Source organism: Camelina sativa, chromosome 17 (assembly GCF_000633955.1).
Source record: "Camelina sativa cultivar DH55 chromosome 17, Cs, whole genome shotgun sequence".
In the NCBI taxonomy this organism is placed as follows: Eukaryota; Viridiplantae; Streptophyta; class Magnoliopsida; order Brassicales; family Brassicaceae; genus Camelina; species Camelina sativa.
In genome coordinates this window covers 22,161,708-22,180,348 of record NC_025701.1, presented here as the reverse complement: position 1 = coordinate 22,180,348, position 18,641 = coordinate 22,161,708, and the positions used below count along the sequence as shown (strand labels likewise).

The following is an 18,641-nucleotide window of genomic DNA, read 5'->3' as shown; positions in this document are numbered from 1 at the left end:
TCATACGAGATGAAGCCGGTGACTAGGTCAAATGTTTTGTTTTAAATATTGGTTTTATGATCAGCTTCGTTAGCTGAACTGTGGGGGAGTATACTATGAACTCTTTATTGCTTGGGAGTGTGGGCTTTCGCGGTTGGAGTTGGAAGTGGTCTCCGAGATTGTGGTTCGTTTTCTGAAGGCAGGAATCCGTGATTCTTATCTGCTGTCGTTTCTAGTACGTTTGTACCATGACTTTCTTCCGAAGGACTTGATAGTCCGTATTTCACATGTGTATAAGAAAACTAATTGTATTGCAGATGAGAGACCGCTTGAGTCTGTACCGGACTTTGTTCGTTCTATTTTGTTGGAGGATGCTTGTGGGACTGCGTTCCCACGACAACTCCGGTTGTAAGTTTTAATTTAAGTTGAATCAATTTGGGAGGCTTCTGCCTCTTGTTTTTGACCAAAAAAAAAGAGTTAGTTATTTCTTACTTCTTATTGTATCAAGTTTTGAAATCTAAGAAACAAAATTAAATTCTTTTCCAAAAATTTATAATATGCATTATCAATGTTGACTTTTGTCATTTATTACAATTTTGTATCTTAAAGTGTGAGAATCAAATAAAAGATCTTATACCAGAAACGAAAGATTAAAAAAGAAGGAAAAAAAAACTAAATATCCAAAATAGATGGACAATCTTTTAAAATTTTGATTGGTACTCATCTTAGGGTTAGGGGTTTTGTGTTTAAAATCCTCCTCTATTCTCGATCTTTTTGGGAATCAAATCGTTTGGGAGAGTTTGGGGATAAACAATGGCAGAAATAAGCAGCTGGTATCACACAAGAGAAGAGATAGAAAAAAACTCTCCATCGAGACTCGACGGTATCAACTTTAAGGAAGAAACTTTCCAACGTTGGTCTTACACTTCATTCCTTCAAGAGCTTGGCCAGAGACTAAACAGTCCTCAGAGGTCTATAGCCACAGCGATTGTCTTATGTCAACGGTTCTTCACTCGCCAATCACTCGCAAAGAACGACCCTAAAATAGTCGCCACCATCTGTATGTTTATCGCTGGAAAAGTCGAAGGGTATCCAAGGCCGGCTTGTGATGTCCTCGTTGTCTCTTACAAGGTTTTGTACAATATAAAACCGTTGAAAGATGTGTTCGAGAGATTGAAGGTCACTGTGTTGACAGGAGAGAAGCTTGTGCTCTCTACATTGGGATGTGATCTCGACATCGAACACCCTTATCCACTAGTGATGGACTGGATTAAGAAATCGGTTAAGGCCGAGGATTTTAGGCGTTTGTGTCAGGCTGCGTTTAACTTCGTCAATAACACACTACGGACGTCTCTTTGCCTACAATTCAGACCTTGTCAGATCGCTGCTGCTTCTATATACCTCGGGTTGAGCATGTGTAAGATGAAGTTACCTTGTGATGGAGATAAAGCGTGGTTTCAAGAGTTCGGTATTACGAAACGTCAACTGGCAGAAATTTGCGACCAGACGCTTGATCTCTATGTTCAAGACTTTGTCATTCCGAGAGGTGACTGTAAACAGATCAAGATTGATGAAACAAGATCTTCTCAGGCTCTTCAAGGTCATCAAGATGATAAGGTAAATTGTCAAACGTAGTTGATAAGTCAAGAAATGTTGTTGACACAGATGATTGTGTACCTTTTGTGGAATCTCCAAATATAGATAAAGTGACTAAAAGAAAATGTATTGGCAAAAACATAGCCAAAGATCTTGTGAACAACTTTTTTTTTTTTTTGGGGAGACATTGGAAGTGTTTGAAAATATCAGACTATTTTTCTTATGCAAAAGAGATTTAGTTTTGTTGAAACTTTTGAGACATTATAAATTTATATTCTCTTTAAGATCTCTATTATTAATTCTTTGATTATATATTGCACCTATATGAGATAAAGAACAAACCCAAATACAAAGCTTGATTAGTTGATTATTAACGAGTTCAAAACCATTCCTACGAGTTGTTTTAATGGCACGTACAAAGTGTTTTAGCACCTATGGCTACAGCAGTTAATCAGCTTGAAACAAATGATTGCAATTTAAGCTAAAGAACTTTTAAGATTCTTCCCGTGACTGGCATCTAAAATGACATTGTAAACAAGCATGCATCACAAACAGATCAATCAAACATTAATTTGTATATATCCATGTATAATCGAGTTTCTAAGCTTGTGACACGATCCTGAAAAGTCATAACTAAAGACGAACAATTGGATTGAGCTAGTCATGTCCTTCATATATCATAGTTTGTTCTGATACTAAATCATCTTGAATTTGCCACTTTTGGAGATCAGCGACTACTTGAAACTCACGAGATTGCACATATCATAGTGATCAATCATGATGAGACGATATTGATGATTGATTGAGTATTGATTTCTTTGAGCGTCAGAAAATCATATCTCTCACTAATCAATGTAATAATGTGTGATTCCTAGCATATTCCTTAATAAAACTGATTACACAGATTTTTCTCCCTAATTAGTTGCTAACTCAAATACTATTGCCTTGGAGAAGAAATCATAATCGACTCTATAAATATTTTACACCTAAACCAGAATTATCATCACCGAATACATAACAGCCACAACTTACTGAAAACCATTAGATACACCTTTGAATATTGATTTTGAGCTTAGGGATGAAAGGTGACCTTTGCATACTATTTAGTTTTCTCTATAATCATGTTGTTGTTATAATTGTCATATTTTCTGATTTTCAATACTAATATTTTGACATAGTGATGAAAGAATGGCGAGTATGTTGTGGGGTTATTTTGCCGATCAAGTTTTTAGAGCCTGTCAAAAATCTAAGGGAAGCATTGTTGTTTGTCTGCTTAGATTTTACAACATAAATGGCTACAAAAGTAAATACATCTTCCGGTTAGACTCATTTATGATTAAATAAGATCAATGATTGTGTCATTGCTTACATAATCTTTATCATGACAGGTGTTAAGTTTTTATCTAATTTTTTTGATGGTATTCAACTCCATGTCAATCCACTACTGCCTCAAGTAAATCAATGTTCTGTTATTGATTTTTTTGTTTATTCTTTTCGGAGATATGTTCTTGCAATAATATATATATCGTTTATCTTATGTCAAACTATTAACCATATTTTTTAATTTATTCTTGATTGTGGATCCAGAAAACTTGCATGATGCAGTGAAGAAACTGATTGGAAAGACATTTCTCTTTATTGTATGTGTTGGAAAAGAGAACATATGGAATGATAAAAGAAATCTACAAGGTGTGGAAAGTAATGTCGAAAGATGATCTTCTTAAATCATCACAAATAAGGATATGAAATCGGTTAACCAAAAAGTCAAGAACGGCGGAGATGTCGGAAATGGACCAATGAAAATAAAGAAGAAGATGATAGATTTGTTTTCTGAGACTAGAGTGATTTAGGCAAAACAAAAACAAAAGCAAATTATGATTTCACAAAAAAAAAAATCCAATTACAATATATATATATATATATATATATATATAAAAGTTATTAGTGATATTGCAATTGTTGTTTTTCTGCTAATAACTATTTTCTTATTTCTATCAAATTATATACAGTTATACTGGCTCCAAACTTAATAACCAAAAAATTCAATGGGGAATTATATATACACATATATTCCCCAAAATTTCAATAGGAAATAAGATATTACTTCAATGTATATAATTTCACATATCTTATTACTCTAATGGGGAATAAGATGAATGAATCAGATGTTAAAAAAAAACATACAAAACTACAATACAAAAATTATACTATACATATATTTTAGAAATTACAATATAATAACAATACTACTATCTTTAAATTGAAAAATAAAAAGAAACAAACAGTCTTTTTCTTCAAGAAATCACTACTTAATGAATTATATGATATAGTTCCTATAGTAAAAAACAATAAACTTCAAACAAAACAATTTTTACACTACCTAATAGATATATATTTGTAAGGTTATACATTTAAAAAGTAAAATTTTTTAGTTATGTATATAATTAATCTATAATATAAACTGTTTTTTATTTATAAATATAGTTCCGCAGTGTACCGCGGGTGAATATCTAGTAGTATACAATCTAAGTGGTACATACAATGTGGGTGCTGTGGAAAATTAGCTATATAAGGAAAGAGGAAATACAAACAATCTAAAAATTCTAACCTTCATCGTTTTAGCCTATATATACCAATGGTTTTGAATTATCACTGATATATATTGTTGTGGTCTACTGGTGCAGTGACATTTATTTTCTTCATCTAACCTGGGTTTGACGCCAACCTTACGCTAATTTTTCATTTTTAACTTTCCTTCTTCTTCATAGAAAACCCTAGTGCCGCCAGGCCTGACCACATCTTCTCCGACATTAGTTGACATTCTCATCTCCCAACTTCTGTTCTCGGTTGGACGAGAGAGCCCATCATGAGCTTCTTCAATCTTCTTCCTCCTTCACCAAATCCACTTTTCTAGGGTTTTCAATTTGTCTCTTCTCTTCTTTAGCTACTTGTGTTGCTAGAAGAACCCGTTTGAGGACTCATTCTTACTTGAGTTCAATTATGCGTGATGCTTGTTCACCATCTCTCAGGAAGAAGAAACGGCGGCGGAGAGGCTGTGGGACAGGAGATGCAAATGTCGACCAACGGCGGAGAAGATGTGGTCGGGTTTATTTAAAAAAAAAAAAAAAATTTAACCGCGTTTCGTGGGATTTGAACCTAGGATTGAGGATTAATCAGAGCTCACCCATCACCAGCAGACCACGGTAATAAAACGATTTATTTTTAAACCAAATGGTATATAAACTATAAAACATGTGAGGTTAAGATTTAACACCGTTAAAATTTTGTAATGTTCCGTTGATGGCTGTTAACTCGTTGATACGAATTTACCAACCGTTATTAAACCATAGTTTTTAATGACAAAATTAAATAAACTAAGTATTTTTCTTCCAACAAAATAATACGAGGTATTAAATGTTCAAATAAAAAATAAATGATGGTTTTTAGGCTTTTTTCCCACGTATAAACCCGTGTATACAAATATTAGTGATCAATAATACTCCTCCATAATTGTTAATCAAGATACATAAATTAGGGTCGGGCATTTATACTCACTACCGACCTTTGACATGTTACCAGATTCAACAAAAAATAATTGTGGCTTTTATATGAATAAAATGTATGATAAATTCACAAATATGTTGCTTGTAGTTGTAGGTAATGAGCATCTATAGTATCAAAATTTGTTTCATCTACTTGTCCCGTGCCCGTATTATATTCGTCTAGGGGATAATCCGGCCCGGTATATATAGGACTATTTATTAGCGATGAGAAAGTTTGTTAGGATTAGAAGGAATCTTATTTCTCATTAATTGGTAAAGTTAACTGGACACAAAGAATATATACAACAACTATACACGGTTAAGCAACACTGAGTTAACCAAAGCATTAAATCAAATCAAACCAACTAATCTCATACCCCCTCAAGATGAGCATCCAAAGATATTTAAAAGGCTCATCTTGGACTTAAGATGTTCAAATTGGTGTGGGAATAGAGGTTTTGTTAGAATGTCTGCGACCTGATCTTTTGTGCGGACGTGAAGTAGCTTGAGCTCACCATTATCCAAACGTTCACGAACTGTATAACAATCAATTCGATATGTTTGGTCCGTTCGTGAAAAGTAGGGTTGGTGGTGATGTAGATAGCTGTAGTACTATCAGAGTAGATAACAGGAACCGTAGTAGACACTCGCAAAGACCTGAGTGAAATTTTCAGCCAAAGAAGCTCACTGGTTGCGAGAGCTAAAGCCCTGTATTCAGCTTCACCAGAGGAGCGTGAATCTGTATGTTGTTTCTTGGATCGCCAAGAGATCAAAGAATTACCAAGAAACATTGTAAAACCAGTAGTGGAACGTTGACTATCTGGGCAGGAGCCATAATCAGAGTCCGCAAAAGCCTTGAGAGTGAGGTCAGCTGAAGCGGAATAGAATAACCCTTGGCCAATAGATCCTTTGATGTACTGCAAAACTTATTTCTCATTAATTGGTAAAGTTAACTGTACAAAGAATATATATACAACAACTATACACGGTTAAGCAAAATTGAGTTAACCAAAGCACTAAACCAAATCAAACCAACTAATCTAATACTATTAATACTTTAGTTTTATAAAAAGTCAACCAGGAGTGCCCGCAAAGGAGAACACGATTGTTGATATCAGAAATAACAACTAGAAAGATTTAAATGAAGAATATGATCTGGCAGACTTTTGGTGTAAATCGACAAGAACAATGAAGAACGACGAACTGGATTTTGTATTGATTCTTTTGTTTATCGTCTTGAGTAAGTTACATGTGTTTTCTCTATACAAACTTCGAATATTTAAGCTAAAACCAACTCCAAAATTTCCAGGATCTCCTCCTCTAATCTCGCCTACGATCTTGACCACGACCTCCTGACCTCATCCTTGGATTGACTTTCCCATTTAGCCGAACTCTCGTCCTGGGCCCGCGTCGAGCCCACTTGCTGGTTTGGCTTCCACTTCTTAACGGCCTTTCCTTTGGGTCTTTAACTCGTCGAAACCCAATACCAACAATTGCCCCCCAGCCTTTTAACCTTAACAGGGAGGTTGAAAGGCGAATATCCGCAGGATCTTTCGTCGTTTTGGTTTCTCAATCCTTCTTGGGAAAAACACAATGAATCTCAGCTTCCGAGATCTCCGTGATAATTACATTCTTTCTCCTAAGATCCAACGGTGGAGGCGAACAGTTTGGACGGCATAGATTTGAAGAGAGGGATTCGTGGGATTTCAAAAACCAAAGTAATTATGACTTATAAGTCATTAGTCACACGTCTTGTCATAACCGCGCACTCTCCACTACTTCAAGGTAATCTTCCTCTCCTCTCCTCTGTTTAAGTGCTTCCAAGATTTTATTTTTGTTTGTCTAATTCTCTGTTCCTCGTCGTTTATCTCTTTCCGTCTAAGCTAGTTAGCCTTGCGACTGCTTTTCTTTCCACTTTTATCCTTATGGCGCCTAACGAACTTTGGGGAAACCACATTCCCCCGATCACTTCCGTGAGAAACCTCACCGATCTCCGTCAGAAGCACAGAGTCCCTCCAGACATTGAGATGATACTTTTTCCCGGCGATCCATACACACCGGAGACCGTCCCCCCGGACTATTGCTGCGCCTACACCACATACTTCGAGCGATGCGAGCTCGTGTTTCCCATCTCGAGGATCATCTTGCAGATCCTCCAACGCCTCCGAATGGCGTTTCCCCAGATGTGTCCAAACTTCGTGCGACCCATGATGGGCCGCGAGATAGGGCTTGACCTTGGAGTTGACGATATCCTTTGGTTATATCAAATCAAACACAACTCGGGTTTTCCCAGGACGTTTTACACATGTCGCCGCCAAGGACGAGGGATAATACAGGTGATCCCTAGGAAAGACGAAAGGTGGAGAGAGAAGTATTTTTACTTCCGTGTTACCCCAGCCTCGGTGGGGTACTTCAACTTTGCCCGTCTCCCAACTCAATGGGCTGTTTGTGTTGGTCAAAACGACCCTTAGTTGCTCGTAGACTTTTAACATTGTCGCTGTCGTCCGTTTACGTTTCTGGTCTAATGCGTCAGAGGTTTTTTTTTTAATGTTACAGATTCCGGTGACCATCCGAATACCCCAGGAACTCAGGCATTTACGGAGAGACTATGAGGGGGAGAGGTTGGTGGAATTCGTTCACTCGAGCCCGAATTATCGCAACGTTTAACGCTCCTCTTCCCCAAAACATTCCTGCTCCAGTCCCAATTGTCCCCGCTGTAAACCCAAACCCGCCGCTCTTCGCCGAGCAGCCTAGGAGCCAAGGCGCAGACAATTCTCCTGTCCATAGAGGTAACAAGCTTCCCTTCATTAGTTGGTACTGTGAATACCCCCGAGCTTGATTAAATTACGCGGGTTACACCACCTTCACGTTATTATTATTATTATTTTTTTTTACAAAACAAGCATGACAGTTTTTGTATTTGTTCAGATATCTTGAGTTCATCTTCGACCTCCACTCCCCTACTCGCTATGGCCAGGAAACCGATACTCCGCGAGCTCAGAGAGCAGACAGAGTCATCCCGGAGAGTTTGCGCCGGCGACGTTGATGCAGCATTGGCTTCCGCCCTCCGTGCTGTTCAGCCCAACCCAGCTCGGGTAGGCAGTGAGAAGGTCAACCATAACCCCGTGACTCCAGTTGGACCATCCGTACCAACCAGGGAAATCATGCTTGTCAGCTCGAAGTCAACTCACGGTGAGCCGACCCCGCTATCGAAAAGAGCTCGTACTAATGCTCCCCGTGCTCCCAAGGAGCGGAGCCGTGAGAGCCAAGGAAGCCGTCCTGCAGGAGGCCACCCTGAAGGCCCCGCTAGTGATCCTGCTGCTGCCGGGAACGGCTCTTCGTCGAGCCGCCCGTTCCACTAGAGGTTTTCTCATTCCCGTGACTCTCTTGCGGTGGGCGACCACCTTGGAGGGATAACGCCGGAACATCAGAGTTGGTTCACGAGCTTACGAGCTTACGACGAGGGTGGTTCACGAGCTTACGAAGGCCCTCCAGGCCGCTCAAGAGAGGGAGAGCGCCGCGAACAGCAGAGTTGCATCCTTGGAGGATGAGGTTGCCTCCCTGAAGGATGCTCAAGAAAGATTGCTCGCTGTCGAGGCTGACCTTTCCTCCACTAAAGCTGCTCAATCAAAGCAATGGGCGACCGCGACCTTCTGCTAAGGGAAAACCAATGGTTGAAGGAAAAGGCAGCAGGGGTGGAACAACAGCACACGGAGGCGGTCCGTAAGGTGTTTCATGATGCCAAGGAGCGGATGTCCTAAGATTACCGGGCGGTCCTTGATTCGGTCAAAAGCAAATGGGAGAGGAAGAAAGAGCAATCTGCGGTTGAGGGTGATTGCGGAGATGGAGTCCAACCTTTTCCTGATCAAACAGATCAGTGAAGGGAAGACATCGATAGAAGAGGAGCTGCAAATCCTCGGGACTCAGAGGGCGGCTGTTGCTGTCAGGTCTGATTCCTTAGCTGTCTCGGACTTCTTGGGGAGCAAGCTTGACCTTCCACAGATCTCGGAAGATTTGGTTGCACCTATGGAGGTCGACGAAGGAACCGGGGTCCCCTGCGGTTTGAACGAGCATGGGAGTAACGCAGGTGAGGTGGAGGACTTGGAAGCTGGGAAGGAGGGTGAGGACAACTGATTGCGTTTTGGTGCCTCTTTTGGTTTATTTTTTAGTATTTTGCTTGATTCGCTTGGGAGGGTTTTCACCCGGGACTTAAAGATATTCGCCTGAGGAGGCCTTCAAACCTTTTGATAAGTTTAAATTATAACCCTTTAACATTCGTCTCTCGACTTAGTTTTTTTTTAGATAGATTTGAGGGCGCGCTCTGATTGTTAGATCTGGGTAGAAGTGGTAGGTGCGACCAATCTGACTTCGTGTCAAGTATATCTTTAAGATAGGGTTTTCCGCGAAGGAGTATATGAGTTTTGTTTTTTTTCGAAGAGATAGTTTGTAGGTGTTCGAGTAGCAAGGTTTTATTAGGCTTGCATGAGGTCGCTTTTTTTAGCTTCCAAAAAGACCTTGCGGGGTCGACCCAGAATACGGGGGGCTCTAAGCCGAGATAGTTAACAGTAGGATCTCGATGACATGTCGCGATTTGTTTAAGAATCGAAGTTGTCGCATAGGGTGAGTGACCCATGAATTGAATGTAATTACAAAACTTAGATAGTTGGTGTGGTGGCTGCGCTCGTTGCGATTGAGCTGCCTACGTACCCCGTAAGGGGATCAAGCCAGATCGTAGTTCGGTTGTTGTCAATACTTACTGGAAGTATTTCTTCAGGTTCTTGACGTTCCATGGTCGGAGCTCGGCTTTCCCGTTACTCTAGTCTTCGAGGCGATATACGCCATTGCGAACGACCTTGGTGATTCGGAAGGGGCCTTCCCACTTGGTCCCCATTTTTCCAGCGTTCTTCTCCTTCCTGTGATCAAAGACTTTGCGGAGTACCCGATCTCTGACGACAAAACTTCGAGGTCGGACTTTGGAGTTATAGAAGCGAGCAATGACGTTCTGATACTTTTGAGCTTGCACCAAGGCTTGCTCTCTTTTTTCGTCGATCACGGCAAGGTTATCATACAGCGCCAAGCGGTTCATGTCCTCGTTTTTGGGGACAGATGGTCCGGAAAATACTTCCTACGGAAACCTCGGCCGGTATTACGGCCTCGATTCCGTAGGCCAGAGAAAAAGCGGTTTCTGCCGCCTGGTGTGGTCCGGGTGGCCCAAAGGACCCCGGGAAGCTGGGAGTCCCATCCCGACTTTGCTGCGCCCAAGCGTCGCTTGAGGCTATGCAAGATTAGTTTCTTGGCAGCCTCTGCCTGACCGTTGCCCTGGGGGTAGCGAGGTGTGGATGGAGTTATGCGAATGCCCCAATCATCGCCGAATTTTTGGACCACAGACTATATTAAGTTGGTTCCGTTATCCGTGACGATTTCGTCGGGGATGCCATGCCAGCATACTACATTCTTCCACAGGAAATCCTTTACGTGCTCCCCAGTGATGGACTGGTAAGACTCGGCTTTGATCCATTTTGGAAAGTAATTGGTCATGACCAGCAGGTTAGTTACACGTCGTCTTCCCGATTACTCAAGGGGACCGATGGCATCCATCGACCACCGCATGAACGGGTAAGGGGCGGACACCAAACTCATAAGTTATGCGGGTTGATTAATCATGGGTGCGTGGCGTTGACACCTGTCGCATCTTTTGGCGTGTGCGTCGCAGTCCGCGAGCATGGTTGGCCAAAAATATCCCTGCTGTTTTATCCTAAGGGCGAGTGATCATCCCCCGGAGTGACTTCCGCAAGGGCCCTCATGAGCTTCTTTCAAGATGCTCAGGGTTTCCTACCCATGAACACACCTGAGGTACGGTCCGGAGAGGCACAGCCTATACAGCTCGTCTCCGATAATGCAAAACCGCGCGCTGAGCACTTTGATCTTACGCGCTTGCCAACGGTCTTTGGGAGCGGTTCCGTTTGCGATATACTCTCGTATTGGGATTAGCCAATCTACTTCTGATTCCGCGAGCTTGTCATCTTGGTCGGGTGCCTTCTCGGGTTTGACCTCATTTGGGCTAATATTGCCCTCGACTTGGTCGACACTCTGGGCTTTAACTGGAATATCGATGCTGGGCTCGTCTATGCCCTCCACGGGAATGACCCGGTTGATTGAGGGGTCAGAGGTGGAGGCAAGGCGGCCAAGGCATCGGCCGCGGAGTTTTCTCCTCGAGGGATTTTGGTGAGTTCGAACGTTGAGAACTGTCCAGCCAGTGAACGGATGACTTGAAGGTATGCGTCCATCTGTTCGTTGTTAGTGTCATAGTTTCGATGAAACTGGCTAGTGACGAGTTGCGAGTCACTGAACGCGGCGAGCTCCTTGACTCCTACGCCTAGCGCTAGTCGGAGGCCGACTATCAAGGCTTCGTATTCAGCTTTGTTATTTGAGGCCGCGAACCCAAGTCGAAAAGACTGTTCCATGACATCGTTGGAGGGAAAGACAAGTTGACGATCCCGCAACCTTTTATGGACGATGCTCCGTCCGCGTATAGCGACCATTTCTTGGTGCCGCCTTCAGTGCAGTCGTTGCTCGTGACGAGCTCAATCACAAAATCGGCAAGGACTTGTGCTTTAGCACAGGTTCTTGGTCAGTACACGATGTCATACTTGATATGCTCAAATTTATCCTAGAGCTACCCTCTCAAATTAAGGGATCAATTGTAGTACTTAGTGATCAAATCCACAAGAACTCTAGATTCACACAATAGACTTATTATTCTTTTAATTATGCTAAACCAAGATTGTAATTTAAATGGCAATGCAAAAACAGAAAAATAAAAGAGTTGTAAATCAATAGGAATAAATGCGAGGCCTAGGGAAATTCTCAGAAAATAATGGAAAATCAGATCAATTAATTAAACAAGCAGGATTCAATAATTAAGCACCGTTCTTGAACTCTAAACATAATTATAAAATAAATCAATTATCACTGCCATTATTATCTAAGTTTTAAAATCAGAAAATCCAAATCTATTTGCAAAATTCAAGTTAAAAACCAGCTTTAAAAACAGGTTTAGATTGTTCACAAAATTACTAATTCAAATCTCTTTTCAAAAAGTAATTTTGCTCACCAAAAGTTTTTGTCAGGAAAATCAATTATACTCTCATATCAATAAGTAATCCTAAGATCTAAATCCAGATGACTAATCAAATATCTAGCATTAAAAACAACCTATGGTGAAGAACAAGAAAGATAATGAATCCTAAATTAACAGATCTAAAAATCCATGAAACCCCTAATGAAAAACCCTAAACCTAACAAGCAGATCTACTCAGACATAATTGTATGAATACAAATCATGAATAAAATAGATAGCATTAGGAGATTAAAGGGAGAAGAAAAAGAGTATTAAATCTTCTCTGAAGGAGTCTTGATTCTTCTCTCCAAAAGCTCTCTAAAAATCTCTCACAGGGTTTTGCTCTCAAAAGTTGCAGGGAAAAATAAAGCTTAGGTCTAAACAATGACCATAAAAATCCTATTTATATTTCTAAACACGTCCAGGACTAATGATGCAAATATGGAAAACTTTGGGGCCAATTTGTAAATCTTCAAAACTGATGGGAAAACTTCTAATTTCTTCTTTGGCCTAGCATCGATAGATGCATATGCTGTGTCGATCGATGCACTCTTCTAAACATGTCTCCCAACTTCGTAGCTCAGCCTCAATGCTTGATTAAGCTCCAAATCTTCCTATTTAGCTCCATTATGCTCCCATCCATGCTAAATCCTATAAAGACTCAAAAGACTCTAAAAATACTAAAAATACTCTATAATTAAGACTTATATCATGGCTAAAAACACCTAAAAACCATGATATCATACCTAAAAACATCCAGCATTCTCCAATCTTAATCGGAACATCTTCTAAGACACCTTCAAGAATCCTTCTGGACCGATCAGCTAAAATAAGAGAGATCTTAGTCGACTTGAAATCTGTCATCCCAAGTCTCACAGCAACAAAATGGGGCATCAAGTTAATACTAGAGCCAAGATCACAAAGTGAGTGAGGAAACCTTCCTGTGGAGATAGAGCAATCTAACACAAAACTTCCAGGATCTGGTAACTTCTCTGCAATCCTTCTCTGAATCACTGCACTTACTTCTTTAGAGACAACCACCTCCTGCTTCTTATCCTTCTTCCTCTGTGGATGCTGCTTCAAAAGAATTGAGCTGACATCCTTTGTAAGCAGTGCTCCTTCCTCAGGACTCAAACCATTAGTGACCATCCTCTTCACATATCTCTTAATCCCAGGAGAAAACTTGACTGCATCAATCAAAGGCATTTCTATCATCACCTTATCCATCATAGCTTTGCATCTAGCTTCCTCAAGCTCCTGCTTAGACCTCCTAGGCTTAGGAAAAGGAACCTTAGGCTTAGGCTTATATGCTTTTTCTGAATCGGATGGTTGAACTGGAACAGAAACCGTAGCTGTCTGTGGGGGTGTCGATCGATGCTGACATTGTGTCGATTGACGCTTGATTGAGACTGCATCGATCGATGCTCCTGTGTATCGGTCGATGGAACATCAACTACCAGATGGTTGTCTTCTTCCTTCACCAAAATTGCATTATAAGCATGCTTGGGGTTCGACTCTGTTCTTCTAGACAGAAGTGCCTGTTGTCTTTTAACAGACCCAGCAGTCTGAATCACTTGATTCTCCAGCTTCTTGACATGAGTGTTTAATGCATCAAACTTCCCAGTCAGCTCAGTGTATACAGAATCAATCTTCCAATTGAAGTCCACTGTTAACTTCTGTTGACTTTCCAAAATCTGTCCAATCATTGATTCCATCTTGCTCTCTGAATTGGGTGGAGGGAGGGGTTGGTAAGAAGAAAGTCCATAGTTCCTTGTGAAATTGTTGTTTGGATTTCCTGAGAATGAATTCTTCTGACCAAATCTCTGATTTTGATACCCAGCTCCATACACATAGTTGACATCTGCTTATGTAGTCTCTGGCTTTGGTTCAAAAATCTCAACATCTTCAGCAAAATGGACTGACTTCTTTCCAACAAGAAGGTTGTGCACTGTATCCAATTTAGCATTCACTGCAGCAAACCGATTTGAATCATGGCCTTCATGTGCTCTCTTCCGCTCTAAGTCTGCATGCTTAGTGCTATTGCTTGATGCTAGCCTTTCTATCAACTTTTAAGCGTCATCTGGGTACCTTGTCTTGAAGTTCCCATCACTAGCAGCATCCAAAGCCATCTGATACCTCCAATCAATACCACCAAAGAAGATACTGATCAACTGCACCTCTGAAAACCCATGATGCAGACAATCTCTCTGGTATGCCTTGAATCTTACCCAAGCAGCTTTGTAAGATTCAGCAGGTCCTTGTCTAAAGGTGGAGAGCTTGATCCTCAACTCATCAGACATCGCATCATCATAGAAGTAATTCAAGAATGCCACCTTGATGTTATGCCAGGTCGTCAGAGATCCTGGTTTCAGCTGCCTTAGCCAATGAGAAGGTTCCCCAGCAAGAGAGTAGGGGAAAAGCTTGCAGTAGAGATAGTCCTCTGTGACTCTATTAGCCTTAATGCTTGTAACTATATTCTCAAAGTATTGAATGTGGTCTAGAGGCTTCTCATGTGGCAGGTTTTGGAATGGCCTTTGTCCAACAAGAGCGAAGTAGGCAGGCTTCAGCTCAAAATCATTCCTTGGAAATGGAGGAGGGACAATTGCGGAGCGGTTCTCATAAAACAAGTCTGGTCTGTTGAAATCCGGAAGAGTCTTGACAAGCTCTCCATTGTTGTCCCGTCTAGGCTGAAGGTTCTGCTGGTTGTTACCATCCAAATTGGCTCCATTCGCACCAGCTCTGATATTGCGTCGATCGACGCCAATAATGCGTCGATCGATGCCATCTTGGTTGCGTCATCGTTGCCGACATTGCGTCGATCGACGCCATCTGCATTCTCATCAACAACTACAGGTTCTTCCTGAATAACCTACCCTTCAGCATCAAGTTTTTGGCCTAGTTTGTTGCGCACATGACCCTCTTGATCCCTCAGAACTCCAACCTCATCTGGTCTCAATATGATTCGGTTGACCATCTTTGCTGATTTGGCTGCTTTTGTGTTATCACGCTCTAGCTGTTCTAACTCTTGGTTTGTAAGCTTAACAACTGGACCAGTAGGATTTTTCTTGGTGCTAGGCTTAGGCATGAACCTGAAACACAAAAGAGAAAAGAAACAAAAGCGTGTGAGTAAAACAGAAAAATAAAAATTTAGACAAAATAAAAGATTTTAATCTAATGATGAATCAAAAGAGTCCCCGGCAACGGCGCCAAAATGTGATATGCTCAAATTTACCCTAGAGCTACTCTCCCAAATTAAGAGATCAATTGTAGTACTTAGGGATCGAATCCACAAGAACTCTAGATTCACACAATAGACTTATTATTCTTTTAATTATGCTAAACCAAGATTGTAATTTAAATAGCAATACAAAAACAGAAAATAAAAGAGTTGTGAATCAATAGGAATAAACGCTAGGCCTAGGGAAATTCTCAGAAAATCATGGAAAATCAGATCAATTAATTAAACAACCAGGATTCAATAATTAAGCACCGTTCTTGAACTCTAAGCACAATTATAAAATAAATCAGTTCTCACTGCAATTATTATCTAAGTTTTAAAACCAGAAAATCCAAATCTCTTTGCAAAATTCATGTTAAAAACCAGCTTTAAAAACAGGTTTAGATTGTTCACAAAATTACTAATTCAAATCTCTTTGCAAAAAGTAATTTTGCTCACCAAAGATTTTTGTTAGGAAAATCAATTATATTCTCATATCAATTAATAATCGTAAGATCTAAATCCAGATGACGAATCAAAGATCTAGAATTAAAAACAACCTATTGTGAAGAACACGAAAGATAATGAAACCTAAATTAACAGATCTAATAATCCATGAAATCCCTAATGAAAAACCCTAAACCTAACAAGCAGATCTACTCAGACATAATTGTATGAACACAAATCATGAATAAAATAGATAGCATTAGGAGATTAAAGGGAGAAGAAAAAGAGTTCTGAATCTTCTCTGAAGGAGTCTTGATTCTTCTCTCTAAAAGCTCTCTAAAAATCTCTCACAGGGTTTTGTTCTCAAAAGTTGCAGGGAAAAATAAAGCTTAGGTCTAAACAATGACCATAAAAATTCTATTTATATTCCTAAACACGTCCAAGGACTAATGATGCAAAAATCCTATTGATTTTGTCCTCCATTATTTTCCCGAGGTGGTCGGCAAACATCTTATTGACCACCCGCTGGTAGGTTGCTCCGGCGTTTTTAAGTCCGAAAGGCATTAATTTGTAACAATAAGTGCCTCGGTCGGTTATGAAAGCAGTTTTTTCTTGGTCAACGGGATCCATCAGGATCTGGTTGTACTCTGAGAAGGCGTCCATAAAGGATAGGGTCTCGTGCCGGCTGTCGCTTCGACCAGTCGATCGATGTGAGGGAGGGGGTAGTTGTCCATCGGACAGGCTTTGTTGAGATCTTTAAAATCAGTGCAGATCCGCCACTTCCCGTTTTTCTTTTTGACCACGACGGGGTTGGCCAGCCATTTGGCGTATTGGACCTCTCGGATAGACCCTATCTTCAGAAGTCGGTCCACTTCGTCGTTTACTGCTTTGGCCCTCTCGGGGCCGAGCTTGCGACGCTTTTGTTTTACTGGCTTATAGGTGGGATCGATGTTGAGCTGATGCGAGGTTACACTTATATCGATGCCCCTCATGTGCGATGAGGACCAAGCAAAGGTATTGCAGTTCTGTCCAAAGAATTGGACTAGGTCCCTCATGGTACTAGTGCTTAGGTTGGCTCCGACCCTGGCACATCGATCGGGGTGGCCCTCTACGATTTTGACTTGGTCGACTTTGGTTATTACTGGTCCGTGGGCGACGGGTCCTGATAAGTCTCTAATTTATATGTTTTTAGCATCCCTTTTTGTCCATATTTTGCATTGTTTATACCTCTAACTTAGCATTTTTAGGTCATTAACTGTAGGAATTCACTTTTAAACCATTTAGGGTGTTGCATTTCTGCATTTGCATATTTTCGATGAAAACAGGTGCTAAAGAGCGAAAATTGGGGAAAAACAAGGACAACTCGAGCATGTACCTGAAGGAGCCATCGAGCTGCAAGAACAAGTCTGAACCCCAACACGATCGAGGAGGATCCAAGAGCATGAAGAGCAACCCGAAGATCCACCCGAGGAGTAACCCGACTTTATCCTCGTGTACCCCATCGAGTAGACCATCAGGCATGTCTGGGAAGCTAGGTCAAAAGGGTTTCCATATATAAACCCCCTCTTCCCCTAGCTCGCAAACGAGCACGCCGCAGACCCTCAAACCAGAGAGCGAGAGCTTCTGTGAGAGAACTGAGCGACTCAAACATTTTTCCTTTTGTTTTTACATTTTCTTTCATAGTTTTTATAAGTTTTCTTAGATTTCTATCTTGTACTCCTTCTACTCTATCTTTACTGTTTAATACAATGCAATTTTCATTCATTTTCGTTGTTTTGTTTCTTGTTATCATGTCCGAGTAGTGTAGTAAAGTTTCTAGGGATGGGATAGATGATTTTGTGTTCTTGATCGGTTAGGATGCCTTAGTTTGATCTTATATTTCTGATAGATTTCCTTCTAGGTTGGTGTTCTTAATGCTGTCAACAGACTGAGAGTTTGAGATTAGGTCTAGGCGTTTTAGCGACCGAGAGGTGTAGATAAGATGCATGATTTAGCCAATGCTAGAGGTTTACTTGACTCTGAGTAAGAGATTAGATGAGTTTAAGTTTACTGACAATAATGAATTGATCTTAATGCCTGCTTGATCATATTNTAGGGATGGGATAGATGATTTTGTGTTCTTGATCGGTTAGGATGCCTTAGTTTGATCGTATATTTCTGATAGATTTCCTTCTAGGTTGGTGTTCTTAATGCTGTCAACAGACCGGGAGGTTGAGATTAGATCTAGGCGTTTTAGCGACCGAGAGGTGTAGATAAGATGCATGATTTAGCCAATGCTAGAGGTTTACTTGACTCTGAGTAAGAGATTAGATGAGTTTAAGTTTACTGACAATAATGAATTGATCTTAATGCCTGCCTGATCATATTGCTAGTGCGAGAGTGTGGTAAGTGATCTAAGTTTGATTGTTGCTAGTGCGAGAGTGTGGTGACAAAGTTTTAGAGATTCATTGTCTAGGAAATAATTGCTTGAGGCATGTAAGGCATCTGTACTGGTCTAGAATACTTAGGATTTAATTACCCCATCCTTAGAAGCTTTCGTATTTTAATTGTTTATATTTTCTTTACTTACTCTACCACTTACCCGATCAGGTACACGATAACTTGTATCGAGTAATACCTCGAACTGTTCATATCTCATTTGCTTACTCGATCACCCCACTCGATCCTATACTCGATTGCTTGCATCGAGTGCTTAGGTCGTGTGGTTTCTTTGTTTCTATTCTTTTCTTTCATTTATTTT

At 40.7% G+C, this 18,641-nt stretch overlaps 1 protein-coding gene across 1 annotated transcript; it reads left to right on the top strand.

Annotated features, from left to right (window-relative positions):
• On the top strand, positions 793–1,614 carry LOC104759718 (putative cyclin-T1-1). Its single transcript, XM_010482615.1, has one exon. It carries the CDS (start codon positions 793–795, stop codon positions 1,612–1,614), a length of 822 nt encoding a protein of 273 aa, XP_010480917.1.